This window comes from Hemitrygon akajei, chromosome 6, assembly GCF_048418815.1.
Source record: "Hemitrygon akajei chromosome 6, sHemAka1.3, whole genome shotgun sequence".
Taxonomy (NCBI): domain Eukaryota; kingdom Metazoa; phylum Chordata; class Chondrichthyes; order Myliobatiformes; family Dasyatidae; genus Hemitrygon; species Hemitrygon akajei.
The window spans coordinates 13,630,249-13,645,048 of NC_133129.1; the positions used below are offsets into that span (position 1 = coordinate 13,630,249).

General features: G+C 40.5%; 1 protein-coding gene across 6 annotated transcripts in view; it reads right to left on the reverse strand.

Moving 5' to 3' along the window:
- htt (huntingtin) overlaps positions 1-14,800 on the reverse strand; it is a 246,898-nt gene that overhangs the window by 224,114 nt on the left and 7,984 nt on the right. For all 6 annotated transcript variants that reach the window (XM_073047912.1, XM_073047911.1, XM_073047909.1 and 3 more), the window contains exon 2: positions 5,244-5,327. In XM_073047912.1, coding sequence (XP_072904013.1) covers positions 5,244-5,327 — 84 coding nt within the window. The remainder of the gene's footprint in view (positions 1-5,243; positions 5,328-14,800) is intronic.

The window sequence follows — 14,800 nt, forward strand, 5'->3', positions numbered from 1 at the left end:
ACAAACTTGAACTTTATCAGGATTGGAAAGGGGAGGGGAGAAGATGATTCTGGATTTTCCCCTCTTCTTTTCCAGTCCTGATGAAAGGTCTCAGCCTGAACCATTGACTGTTCCCCCTCCATAGATGCTACCTGACTTATTGAGTTCCTCCAGCACTTTTGTGTGTTGCTCAAGATTTACAATTGTTTAATGTCATTTCCAGTAAACTGGTGTAAAGGAGAACCACTGAGACAAAGAGCACAATAAAAAAAAACAATAAATATGAATAACAGTATATGCGATACCAGGTACGGATATGTGATACCAGGTACAGAAGTATCTGTATATAAGGTGACTGACAGGAAATGATAAAGTAGTGACGCAGAGTCTCGTGTCATACAATTGTTCTTTCTAGCCAACACAAGATCAATTCTTCCTCATCAATCGTCTGGTATATTAGAAAATATATTTTGAAAAGTAAACTGCAACTCTTGGTGGTGGCAAAACTTACTGCATGTGACATCTGAATTAGGGCTACAGCCCAAAAAGAATCCAAAAGTCCACTGGAGTCCCTGAGAAGATCTGTCTTGGTGTTAGAGAACCATCTGCATGTACGTGCGCATGGGTGGGCAAGGGGCTTGTTTTACTGTTATTGTTTATTGCTGATGAGCTTGTATGCTCTATAAACATGGTGGGCATACTATGTTGGCGCCAGAATGTGTGGTAACACCTGCGGCTGCCCCCAGTATACCCTTAGGTTGTGTTGTTAATGTAAACAATGCATTTCGTTAGGGATGTTAGGGGGGAGGGGTTAAGGGGAGGGGGCTGGGTAACACTTTTTTTTCATGCACATTTATTCTGTAACAATTTGAAAACAATAAAAAAAGTTTTTAAAAAAAAACAATGCATTTCGCTGAGTTTTGATGTGATAATCTGAATCAGAGATAACATAGGCATTAACTTCAACAGCCTTTTAGACTGTGTCCAGATCAAATATAGGCAGAGAACCAGATCTGAAAATTTAGACCATTAAGGTACAAATTCAATCCAATGGCCTTTTTAAGTCATATACTTTGCCACATATAGGATACATGAATTTGCCCAAATCCATTTATAACCTCTCATGACACTTCTTCTACAGGGGGAAGATTCTAATTCTAAGTTTACAAAGGTGTAATACAATTGCAATACATAGCATACTGAGAAATCTTAAAAAGAAACACAAACTCAGCAAGTTATGCAGCAAAAAAAAATTGTAACAGAGTTCACTGTTACAGGTCAATCACCTGTCCTGCTTGGATAAAGAATTCTAAAAATGACAAGCTGAAATTAAACCTTGGACTCTATGCACAATGGACTCCATGAAGGTCAATAAAAATGGGTCTGTTGATTCTCCTCTATTTACTTCAGCAAATACACAAACTGCTGGAGGAACTCAGCATATCTATGGAAATGAATAAACAGTCGATATTCTGGGTCAAGACCTTTCTTCAAAACTGGAAAAGGGGGAAAACTCCAAAATAAAAAGGTGGAGGGAGGGAAAGGAGGATAGCTGGAATTTGATAGGTGAAGCTAGGTGGGTGGGAAAGTTCAAGGGCTGGAGAGATAGGAATCTGACGAGAGAGGAAATCAAACCATTGGAGAAAGGGAAGGAGGAAGGACATTGGGGGGAAGATTATAGGCAGATGAGGAGTAGTAGTAAAAGGTTAAAATGGGGAATAAAAGAAGAAGAGGAGGGAAAAATGTTATTACCAGAAGGAGAAATCGATATTCATGCCATCAAGGTAGAGGCTACCCAGACAGAATACAAAGTGCTGCTCCTCCACCCTGAGGATGGCCTCATTGTGACACAAGAGAAGGCCATGGGAATTGGAATTAAAATGTCTGGCCACCAGAAAGTTCTGCTTTTGGCGGATGGAGTGGAGGTGCTCAGCGAAGCAGTCTCCCAATTTATGACGGGTCTCACCAAAGTAGAGGAAGAACAGTGGACACAACAGACGACCTCAGCAGATTCACGTGTGAAGTGTTGCCTCACCTGGAAGGATCCTGAATGGAAGTGTACGGGCAGGTTTCTATTTACTTTAATCAATTTTAACAGAGTAGTTTGAACTCAACCACCTGGTGCATCAACAGAATGAGAAGCAAAAACATCCTATTAATTCTTCTTAGGCCCTAGTGGGGCAAAGGCCACCAACAGCAGCTCTCCAGAGTACTCTGTCCAGGACCAGTCTTTCGAGCTGTCCCCAAGTGTAGCCTATCTTCAAAGATCCCTCCTCTCCCAGGGATGAGGTCCTTGCAGCTTCTGTAGCACTGGGTTTTTAAGGGATGGGGTTGCAATTCCCAGGCTCAACCCTCCTCCTTTCACAGCTGGACTCAGACCTTCCATGGTGGAGATCCATCCTATTAAATGCTCAGTATCCATTTCCTCAAACAGTTCCTCTACACCCACTCACCATGTCATCTATTTCCAAGTGCAAAACATCTTCAATTTAACCAGCTTCTTAATGTTATTTTCATCTCCTTAATAGTAACAGTTCCACATTCTGGTCAAGGGATATTTATTTCAAATACAGTATTCAATTGGCGACCATTTATATCTAGAAGCATGTATTTTGGTCTCCCACACCAGCAGAAACAAAACCCTTGTTTCAGATGTATCAAATTTGGTTCAATAATTGATGAGATTGCTATCAAGAGGCTTCTCAACTTTCTTGCCTCTAGAAAGAAAGAATCCAAGTCTAGTCAGACATTATTGACAGTTATGTCAATTCTGATAAAATCCTTCTGCTCCATATACTATCTTTAACATGGGAACACAACATAGAATAGCACAGCACAGGACGGGTCCCTCGGCCCACAATGTTGTGCCGACTTTTAAACCTAATCTAAAATCAATGGAAGCCTTCACTTCAGTAAAGCCCTAAATTTTTCTATCAACCATAAGCCTATCTAAGAGTCTCTTAAATGACCCGAATGTATCTGCCTGTACCACTACCCACACAGCCACCATTCTCTGTATAAAAAAAAGCTTACCTCTGACATCCCCCCCGCCCCTATACTTTCCTCCAATCACCTTAAAGTTATGTACTTTTGTATTAGCCATTTCCACCCTGGGGGGGAAATCTCTGAATGTGCACTTGACCTCTGCCTCCTAACATCTTATACACCTTTATCAAGTCACCTCTTATCCTCCTCCGCTCCAAGCTTGCTCAACCTACGCACATAAGCAACTTAAATACAACTTTTCTACCTTAAAATTCTATCTTAGAATGAATCTGTGTGCTATCAGCATTTTATGGTGTTATGGTTAATTTACATCTACTTTTGATGCTCTGTGTCCTCAGAACCCTTTTCCACTTCCACCCATTGGAATATTTGGCCTCTTGTCTAACAATCACAATTCACAACTTAACTACTACCAGTGCAATTCAGTAATTATACTTATTTAGAGATACAGCGTGGTAACAGGCCCTTTCAACCCAATGAGCCTGCACCACTCAATTCCACCCATGTGACCAATTAACCTACTAACCCTTTGGAATGTGGAAGGAAACCAGAGCACCCAGAGGAAACACATGACCACAGGGAGAATATACAGACAGCAGTGGAACTCAATCCTGGTCGCTGGTGCTGTAATTATGTTATTCTAACACTACGGAACCATACCATACCTATAATTACACATTGTACATTTATTAATACATTGCTCTTCCTCAGTATCGTTAATTCCTCTAGTTTTACCTCACTCTCAAATTTTTGGATTTTCTTGATTCTCAACAATGTCTTGTAACATCAATTTCTGCCTTTTGCCAATCCTTTTGTTTTCCCATTGTTATTCGGCTCCACAAAGCTCAGAACTTGCTCATTTTTCTACTGTGAAGTTCTTTATTAATAAATAGCCCTTGGAAAATCCTAGTATCTTAAAATTGCTGCATTATCCTATTCCTACTGTTCATTTTACTTCTGTAAAAGAAAATACAAACCAATAAAACTGATCAAATATAACTTTTTGAAACTAGTCATCAACAATTCTTTGCTACGATTTCAGTTTTTAATTATTTTTGCTTAAAATAAGATATGGTAAGCAATATGTCAATGGGTCTGCAATATCCTAAACTTGATTCTATACTTAGAAAAATATATTCAACATTAGCTATCCAAGATTGTTTCCTTCTCTAATGTTTTATTTATTTTTTAAGAGGTAGTAGTATTTCTGCCAAGCCTCCCACACTCCATGGACCCTAGATAGCTAATTAAGTAGAAAAATTACAACAGAGGAGGCCACCCAACCCATTGATCCTGCACAGGCTGCAGAACAGCTACTTGGCTTCCAGTACCTCACAGTCCTACAGGGCATGGCTTTAAAAATCTGATGAGGATTTCTCGTCTGTCTGATTCCCTGCCATCTGCTGGGTGAGAAAACCTTTCCGTATCTCTCTTCTAACCCTCTTCCAATTACTTTAAATCTGTTCTCTGGCTTTTGACAGATCAAGTGAGGGAACAGCAAGGCATTTCTTCTTTGTATTTACTCTGTGCCCCTCAATTTTATGCACCACAGTTATGTCCTCCGTACTTCCCCTGTTCCAAAGAACCCTGGAAAATTGTCTCTTTCCTTCTGATATTTATCCCTTCCCCGAAAGAGACTTCAACCTTGTTAATCTCACTGGAAAAATACTGTAAGTCTTTAAATATTTTACTGCTTCCTTGAGCCACACATCTTAGCACCAAGCAAGTGCACTGCTTGCTCTAGGCCACCTAACACCATCCATCACTAGCAACCTCTCCACATTTGAACAATGGGCTTTTCAGAGCTATCAAGTTCAAGTTTATTGTCATTCAACTGTATACACGGATACAGTCAAACTAAACAACGCTCCTCCAGACCAAGCTGCAAAACACAGTACATATAACTCACACAACACGTAAAACAATATTCCCACAAATAAATTAACAAATAAAAATGTGCATATGTCACAAGTTAAAAAGTAAACAGCGTAATGCAACAGGCACTTAGTACGTGATGAGACCTGGGTGGTGACAGGGGATTCAGTAGTCTCACAGCCTGGGGTCAGTCAGTATGCGTAAAGGCAAAAAAACAGAATTTCCATCTCAGGTCGATGACCATTCTTCAGAATTGAAATGCTGAAGGCTTCTTTCTAATCAGATACTACCTAACCTGTTGAGTATTCAGCATTCCATTTTTTTATTTCTGATTTTCAGCATCTGCAGTTACAGATTTTTCTATTAAGACTGAAGTCACTTACCTAAGAGACTGGGCAACGATGTTTTCACATATGGTCAGGCAGTGAGTCACACGGTCTTTTTTGGTTGTGGCAGATTCTTTCTTCCTGGAAAAATGAAAAGACCAATAATTAGGCATTACAGGGCATGAGTGTCCAGAAAATAATTTAATAAATAATAGGATTTTAACTTGCCTAGCTTATTCCAGACACTGACTATAATGAATGGATTAGTGACAAGGAAAGGGAGCTTGTGGCAGAGACCCACGACAACAGCATACGGTATTTAAATCTTGCACAATTCAAGGTGACTACAATTCCAGTTCCAGTGCATTCAGCAATATGTTGCTTTATTATTTTATGACAACCATATGAGTGCAAAATTCTTACAGCAAATTATTTCATTTAATTCTACTTCCCATAAAGACAATAACTGCCAAATCAACCCACAGCATTTAATCAAGTATAATATTAAACCATATAGCCCCTCCATATTAGAGCTTTCCTACCTGCGTGTGTAAGTTTGTATCATAAAACAGCTTCAAGCAACATCTAGCAGAGCGGATAACATGGTGTCATTAAGGATTACACTGCTGCTCACTAAGGCAACTGAACAACCACTCATGCATGGAAACACAGAGAACAGACATCACAGCATATTCGACTTATCACATTCTGCTAATACACTTGTTATTTGTGCAATGGTGAGGGCTGGTGGAGAAGCAAATATTGTGTCACGTATGCAATTGGGATCTTCTAGAACTATTTGCAAGTATCTTCCCCTGATAAATCCCCATGATCTATTGTCATAAGACAATAAAACATAGGAGCAGAATTAGGCCATTTGGCCCATCAAGTCTCTACTGCCATTCAATCATGGCTGATTTATAATCCCCTTCTGCCTCCTCCCTGTAACTTCTGATGCCCTTACTGATTAAGAACCTGTCAACCATCCGCCTTAAATATACCCAATGACTTGGTCTCCACAGCCATCTGTGGCAATGAATTCCACAGATTTACCACTCTCTGTCCAAAGAAATTCCTCCTCATCTCTGTTCTAAAGGTACAGCTTTCTATTCTGAGGCAGTTCCCTCTGGTCCTAGACTGTCTCCTCTCTTCGAAAATTTGCCTCCATATCCACTCTTTCCAGGCCTTTCAATATTCAGTAGTTTTCAATGAAATCCACCTCATTCTTCTAAACTCCAGATAGTGAGTACAAACCCAGAGCCATTGAGCTTTCCTTATATGTTAACCCTATCTTCTCCAGGAACATTCTCGTGAATGAAAGGATTTCATTCAGTTGAATTCTCTCCCTACCCACATTCCTTTAGGCCAACTTGAATTATTTTCAATGTTAAAAAACTAAAAATTTAGATTACATTGTAGTACTGCAAGATGGAATTGTATGAACACAAACTGGGGTATAATAGCGCAACAGTTAAGTTAATGAATGTGTATTCAGAAACCCAGACAATTCACGCAGAAACAGTAGTTCACATCCTGGTAGCCAAGGAATTTAAAATCAAGTGATCAAGTAAATTAGGAACTTAAAAAGCTAGAAGTAGCTTGCCATAAAATCAATCTGGTTCTCTTCTGGGAGTAGAACAACATCTTTACAAGATCTGGTTAATTCACACTGAAGATTCATCTGAATTCATCCCTTAAAATATTCTCCATTTCAGGGACAATTAGGGATTGAAAATATATATCAACCATTTCAAATGACATCTCATGAACCAATAAAAAGAATTACATTAGGGAACAATATTAACTAGATGACTCTTCCAAAGAGTAATCACATGCATTATGGATCCACTGCCTCTCATTATCACTGTAAGAATTTAATATTGGTAATTGTTTTTGAGGAAATTAGACATATTTCTGTGCTAAGACATTAAACATACATTGCTTCAATCACAACACACATACAGAAACGTAGAATGTGTAATTGTATCATTTCTATTTGGAGCTTCTACTTGCAATCACTGATGGGAAGAACATAACAGCATTAACATTTTTTTCCTAAAGATAATCTTTTATGAAATAACTCCCTGACTTCAAGTCATGATGATTCCTTTTTAATTACTTACTATTTTTTTTAAAAGGATACATAGGAGCAATTGTAGCTCCTACAGAAAAAGCAACTTAACAACCATCCATTTTGGTTATGTGGCAGAAGGTAAATATTAGTCAGGAATTGGCATAACTCTCATTTGGAAAAAAAAGTCACATCTCTTACATTCACCTGAAATTTATTTTATTTATTTCAAGATGCAACATGGAACAGGAACAGGCCCTTATGACCCAACAAGCCATGCCACCCAGCAACCCAAATAGCACAATCATAAGACAATTTACAATCACTAATTAATCTAATAACTGATAAAGTACTGACTATGTCTGTGACTGCAGTGTGTTTGAATAATGTCTCACAGCTGCTTCTTTGAAGCAAGATAAGGGTTAAAGTTCACACAGATCCACATAAGATGTCTCCTGATTCTTCACACCTTTTGGTTTCGACAAAAGGCAGTCCTGATGGAAATTAGACAGGACATTCCTTTCTTAATTAAAGTGGCTGGAGTGTCCATCAAACTGATTGTTCTTTTGTATCGGTGGCCTTATAACTTCTAACAATTCTGACATCAGGCAGTGAACTTGTTGAACCACTGGAGGGATGAGAAAGCTTCTCCCCCTGATGTCGGGACCAAGTTCACTCGCCAGCTGAGCTCGAAGAAATGAACGGGTGAAAAGATAAGTAACGACCTTTTGTGCTGGGGTTATTTGGTCCAGCGTTTTTTTAAGTTTACATAACCAGTACATCTTTGGAATGTGGCACTGTTGCCTTGTGGGATTCGGTGAAAACTAGAGTTAAGATTGGATCAGCCATGATCTTGTTGAATGGCGGAGCAGGCTTGAGGGGCCAATTGGCCTACTCCTGCTCCTATCTCTTATGTTCTTATGAAACCAGAGCATCCAGAGGAAACCCACGCAGTCACAGGGAGAACATACAAACTCCTTACAGTCAGCAGTGAGAACTGAACTTTGACTCCAGGCCTCAAACTGTAATAGTGCCATATTAACCACTATGCCACCATAGTGCCCTGATCCCCCTACACTGTTATCTTAGTTTAAATTCCACGTGTATTACCTTCACTAACTTTAAAGTACTTTGGGATGCTTAATCATTAACTAGGTTAAATAATACTTTCAGCAAGATGGCACCAGTGACCAACGTGATATCTTGCGGACAGCTTATAAAACTACTGGATACTCTTCTGCTGAATATACTACTTCTGAATTTCGATCCATTGTAGCCTGGAACTTTGCTTTTAAGAATGTATATTTGGGCTGACTGAATATTCTGGTGCTTCTGAATTTCGATCCATTGCAGCCTGGAACTTTGCTTTTAAGAATGTATATTTGGGCTGACTGAATATTCTGGTGCTTCTGAATTTCGATCCATTGCAGACTGGACCTTTGCTTTTAAGAATGTATATTTGGGCTGACTGAATATTCTGGTGCTTCTGCTGCCTTCTGGGGAATTTGCTGTGGATAAGATTCTGTATCTTTTCCTCATGACGAAACACGAACCCATGGTTGGTTTCATTACTCTTTGCCAATTAAAGCGTCGAACAAGATTAAACTCAGGTGAGTGGAAAATGAACAGGCGTTCAGTGCTGCCTGTCTGAGTTTGACCGGTCTCTTTCGCTGCTGTCAGCAGGCAGAAGGCGCAGGAGTCCCATGCCGCCAGCTTCAGGAGCAGTCAATGGACATCTGGACAGGCTTGTCTCAGTGCAGAGCATGCTCAGCATCTACGGACTTGCTTCAGAGACTCACGTTCCTTGTGTTTGCTGTTTATTCTTTTTTACTATTTGTGCAATTTGATCAGGGCGCTTCAGCTCTGAACTGACTCTGCAACTGTGGCCTGTGGACATCAGCACAGCACTGAGGACTCAGCAGTTGATGATATTTGTTTACTTTTTATTGTTTACACAATTTGTTTTTATTTGCACATTGGGTGTTTCACGGTGGGGACTTTCACTGAACGGATTCTATTGTTTCTTTGTTTATTGGATGCCTGCAAGACAAATCTTAAGGTTGTATACTGTATACATACTTTAAACTAGGTTTCAGCTCATTGCAACAGAACCCCCTAGCAAGAGCTGGATGAAGCCATTTCCATGCAACACAAACATAATAAAGTCACAAGCATCATAGCACGACCCTGATTATTCAACGTAATAAACTTTTATTTACAGTATATTTCACAAGTTAAAATATAGAACTTAGAACAGTATAGGAACAGGCCATTCAGCCCACAATGTTGTGCTGAAACAATTAAATGAGTAAGCAAATGGCCAACTGAACTAATCTCTTCTACCCACACGATATCCATATCCTCCCATTTCCCTCAGTTTCATGTGCCTAGCTAAAAGTCCCTAATGCAGGGGTTCCATTCGGTAATGGAAAGGGTCCATTGCATAAAAAATATCAGAGCCTAATGTTTCTGCCTCTTCCACAACCCCATGCAACGTACTTAAGGCACCACCACTTAAATTTTTTGAATTCATTAAATTTTTGGGGGATTTTATTCTTAGCTCAACGGCAAGGCCCAATAAAGAATCTTGTGCATGATACACATACGATCTCCAGTATATCTGTTATAAAAGATAGCCCAGACATAAGCTAAGCTTGTTTATACAATTAATGATTGGCTTCTGCACCTGCTCATTATGGTTTTGATAAATTACACTTGTGCACACCCTTTCCAATACACAAAGCAGCACGTATTGAGAAAAGCAAACAAAATACACAGGCATATCAAGAAAATCTGCCACATAGTTAAATTAAAAAATAAGGAAAGAGAAAAAACTCCACAACTTCTCAAAAAACTACCGGTAAGTGCTCCTGCATATTACTTCCTCAATAACATACACAAACAAAATGCTGGAGGAACTCAGCAAGTCGACATTTCGGACCAAGACCCTTTATCAGGAGACATCAGGGAATCTCTTATATTGCTCTACAACAATAACCTGCATTTATATATTAAAGTGTCCCAAGATATTTCGCTGGGATGTAATGGTCTGGGTGGGGGGGTGGGGGGGGGGGGGAGAGATACGTCTCTACCTTCCCTCTGCTAGCCTGCAATCACCTTTGGGCAAGGTATAGAACCTGCTTAGCACCCTCCTCCCCCCCCCCCGCCCCCGGATCAGGACTCTCCACTTCTGATCCCCTAATGAGTATGGATTCCAGGACCTCTGGGTCCTCTCCTGAAGTCAATAATCATTTCCTTAATTTTCCTTGCTGACATCAAGTGAGAAGTTCTTTTTGTGGCACCACTCAGCCAGATTTTCAATCTCCCTCCAATTTACTGATTAGTCAACCACCTTCAATTCAGCTAACGACAGTGGTGTCGTCAGCAAAATTAAATATGGCATTAGAGCTGTGCTTACCCTCTCAGTCATTAAAACAAGGATAAGAAATAAACAGATGAGTTTTAGAAATCTACAGTTTACAAAATGGGATGCTGACCAACAGAGCAGAGACCAAACTGATAACCAACACACATTATCTATTCAAGTGCAAATCAAATTTTTGAAATTACAGCAGCAATTGCAGTGTTTAAAGAATTTAGACAGGTACACGAGAAGAAAGCTTTAATGGAATACAAGGCAAATGAGTCTAGTTTAAGTCGACATCAACAAATTAGACCAAAAAGCCTGCTACCATGCTGTATAAATCTAAAAAGATAAAGTTGTACTATTAGTAATTCCAGAGAGGAAGGTCAAATAGCCAAAGGGTTCCTTGGCAACTGACTCTACCTTACTAACTGCTCGCAGCTTCCAGTTGGAAACGGTGATGAAAGTGAACTTAGAGAACCTATTTATCACCATATCTCTGTTTGGTCTTTCCAACAAAATTCAATAACTGACCTTGGGTGAAAAGAGTAAAAACAAATCAAGAGCACTACCTCCTCCCATAGATGCTGTCTGGCCTGCTGAGTTCTGCCAGCATTTTGTGTTTTTATCAAGAGCACTAGCCCGCTGTTCCTCTGGGTTCATCAGATGCATGGAGAGGGAGAGCTTGCTACACGGGCAACAGCTCACTCTCCATATCGTACTGTCCTGGCTTGGGTATCTAAACAGCTCAGATGCAACATCCATTGTCGGCCCAGACCAATGAAGGCCTCTTCAGCCTTCGTAACAGTCCCTGGCAAAGGACACACAGGAACACGTTTTGACGGTGTGCACCTCTTATGCATATTCTGTAACATCTGTGCTCATTTCAGTATCTAAATGCACAGATTAGCCTCGAGAAGTTGCAGGGGTTGAGGGTACTATGATCTTCTTCGGTGTGTCGGTGTGTGGAATAATTTGTGGCTTAGTGACTTGTTAGACCATTCAGAGAACAATCGCATCAAATTCAAAGTTCAAAGAACATTTATTATCTAAGTATATATACTTTATACAACCTTGAGATTCAGCTCCTTACGAGCAGCCACAAGACAAAGAAACCCAATAAAACACGCAAGCAAATAACAGTGGGAACTGAAGTTCATGAAAGTGAGTCCACAGCCGATCTGGGAACCTGTTACTTACAGGCCACAGCCTCAGTTCAGCACTGAGACAAGTAAACCTTTCCAGCCATGAGCTGAACACCCTCATCTCCAGCCCCAACACCCTGACTTTTTCAATTTGGCCCAGCACTTAAATTGGCCAAACAGCGGGGTGCTCCTTGCTCTCAGACCCGGGCCCTGCCACTTCAATTTGCTCTCGGACCCAGGACCTGCCGCCTCGATTTGGCATGTATCCAACCTTTCCAATCTGGTCAGCTGCTTAAATCACTCTCGGGTCAGTGCCCCACCGCCACGACTCAGCCTTGCCTTAGTTCTGCCACTTTGAATCGCCTCCAAGTCTATTCCAGCAATGGCTAAACTAGTGGTCGCCAACCAGTCAAAAAAAAAGAAAAATAAATACACAAATACATTATGCCTGATAAACCTTTTGATGCAAATATGTAGTAACTTCTACTTTGAAAAAGGACCACTCGACAACTTCATGCCCAAAAGGAACAACTTTATTTAGGACGGCAAAACGATATTCGCATACAGAGGTTTTCACTAATGCGCACTGGGCAGAAAAGACTAGAAGGAAAACCCCACAACCCCAGAAACAATCTCTCTTTACAAACAGCTTTACCATGATCCTAATTGGTATTAACTTATCTTTATAATGCTCACATTACAACACTTCTCCCCCTTTAAATTCCAACATTCCCCAAATGTAAAGAAATGGGAAACAAAAACAGTGGTGTCATTAGCTTGCGTACCCCTGAAACTTATACTAGTGTCTCAGTAACAGTTTACCAATACCAGGAAAGTTGAGGAGCTGAAATCGGGGCTGAAGGCTCAGAGAACGTGGATCGACAAGTGTTAAAGGACTTGACACTCTGTGAATATTTTTCACGACAGTTCAATGAATCCCTGGATGTAATGCAAACAGCTCAGTTTGTTGTATTTGTCAGAATGGCTTTCCAGGATTTTACAACAAAGGAGAACTTCCTCACTCTTTTTCACTTAAAGGAGAGAATGAGAGGTGAGGATATTTACAATGAATTTTTAAAAATGACTGCAAAAATGACATCCCCATTCATAAACTGGTGGCAATTACTACTGATGGGGCCCCAGCAATGCACGGTGTGCGCTTTGGTTTTATAGCACTGTGCCGTAACGACCCTGATTCTCCTGACTTCCTGATTATCACTGCGTGATTCATCAGCAGGCCTTCGCTGGGTAGGTCGCGGACTTTTCTCATGTAATGACACTGGTGGTCAAACTGATAAACTTGATTCGAGCAAAAGCGCTTCAGCACCGCTTATTCAAGGCGTTATTGGATGAGCTCGATGCCGCTGTGGCCTGTTTGATATGCTAGTTACAGCGTTTTCTTGGTTGAATTAATTTGAAAGTTTGACAAAAGCATTTTATGTAATTAAAATGCAATTAGCCCAAATAAAAAGCCTCGAGTTGGAAGTACAATCTGAGCTGTTTTCTCTAAATGATTTAGTAGGTCGATCTTGCCTTTCACTAAGGCCGAGCTCGGGGATCTTGGGCTTAAAAAGGTTGGTGACCACTAGGCTAAACATTGGCTCGTTCCCCACTCTTGGGCTCAGGCCTGGGCCCCACCACCTCAATTCAGTCTGTACACACTGTGCCACAACCATCCTGCACCTTCGAGACTTCAATTCACAATGCAAAAACGCCAGGTCCGACAAGCAGTTCAAAAGCACAACTCCAAAAAGGAAATTACAGGCTACTGATTGCAGTGATCGATTTTGAGAAAAATGTGATTAATAAAGTAGTTAGTACATAAAAACAGAATCTCGCTCTTTCCTAGTGTATATGACAAACTCTTCTCAGGCTTCCAACTGATAGGCTGTACCCGGCTGGAAGACGATAAAAGTAGTCAGCAGTTTTGTTTGCAACCAGCAAGTTGTCGCTGTGCTTCACCAGCACCATCTTAAACCAGACGATACCAAGTAATAAAAATCCAATTCTATCTTCATGCCTGGCGCAACCTTATCTGAACCAATGTAATTCAACAGTTACTTTGTTTAATGTGCACTGATGCAACAAAAAAAAAATTGGAACTATGAGATTTTGAGTGACTTTTTCTTACCAATTTAAGCACAGGATTTGAAAATTTGATCTCCACAATGACATATTTTTATGTCCAGGACATTGTTTGTCCTCTTGCCTTCAAATCAGTAAGTCAATAGAGGGCTATGGGTAACCCTTGGTAATTTCTAAGGTAAGGACATGTTCGGCACAGCTTTGTGGGCCGAAGGTCCTGTATTGTGCTGTAGGTTTTCTATCTTTCAATGTTCATAAGACATAGGAGCAGAATTAGGCTATCTGGCCCAACGAGTCTGCTCCACCATTCAATCACGGCTGAACCTTTTTACTTCTCAACCTCAGTTCCCAGCCTTCTCCCCATAGCCTTTGATGCCAAGTCCAATCAAGAACCTATCAATCTCTGCCTTAAGTACACCCAACAACCTGGCCTGCAGAGCTGCATGTGGCTACAAATTCCACAAACTGTCTGCCTCTTTCCAGCTATTCAGCTTGAAGCTCCCTGCAGACATTCAATACAGTATTGAGCAAGCTTTGGAGTGGTTTGAAAGCTTATGAGGCCTTAGGCTACATCCATAGCAAGATGCTAAAGATATAATAATCTGAACTACAAGATCGTAAAACAAAGGCACAAAATCAGGCCAATCAGCCCAGAGTTCACTCTACCATTCCATCATGGTAGATTTATTATCCCTCGCAACCCCATTCTCCTACTTTCTCCTTTGACAACCCTTGCTAATCAAGCACCCATCAATCTTCCTTTTAAATATACTCAATAACTTCACCACCCTCTAGCTAAAGAAATCCTTCCTCATCTCTGTTCTAAAGGTACATCCTTCTATTCTGAGGCTGTGCCCTCTGGTCCTAGACTCCACCACAATAGGAAACATCCTCTCCACATACACTCTTATCTATACATTTCAATATGAGGTAGATTTCAATGATCTCT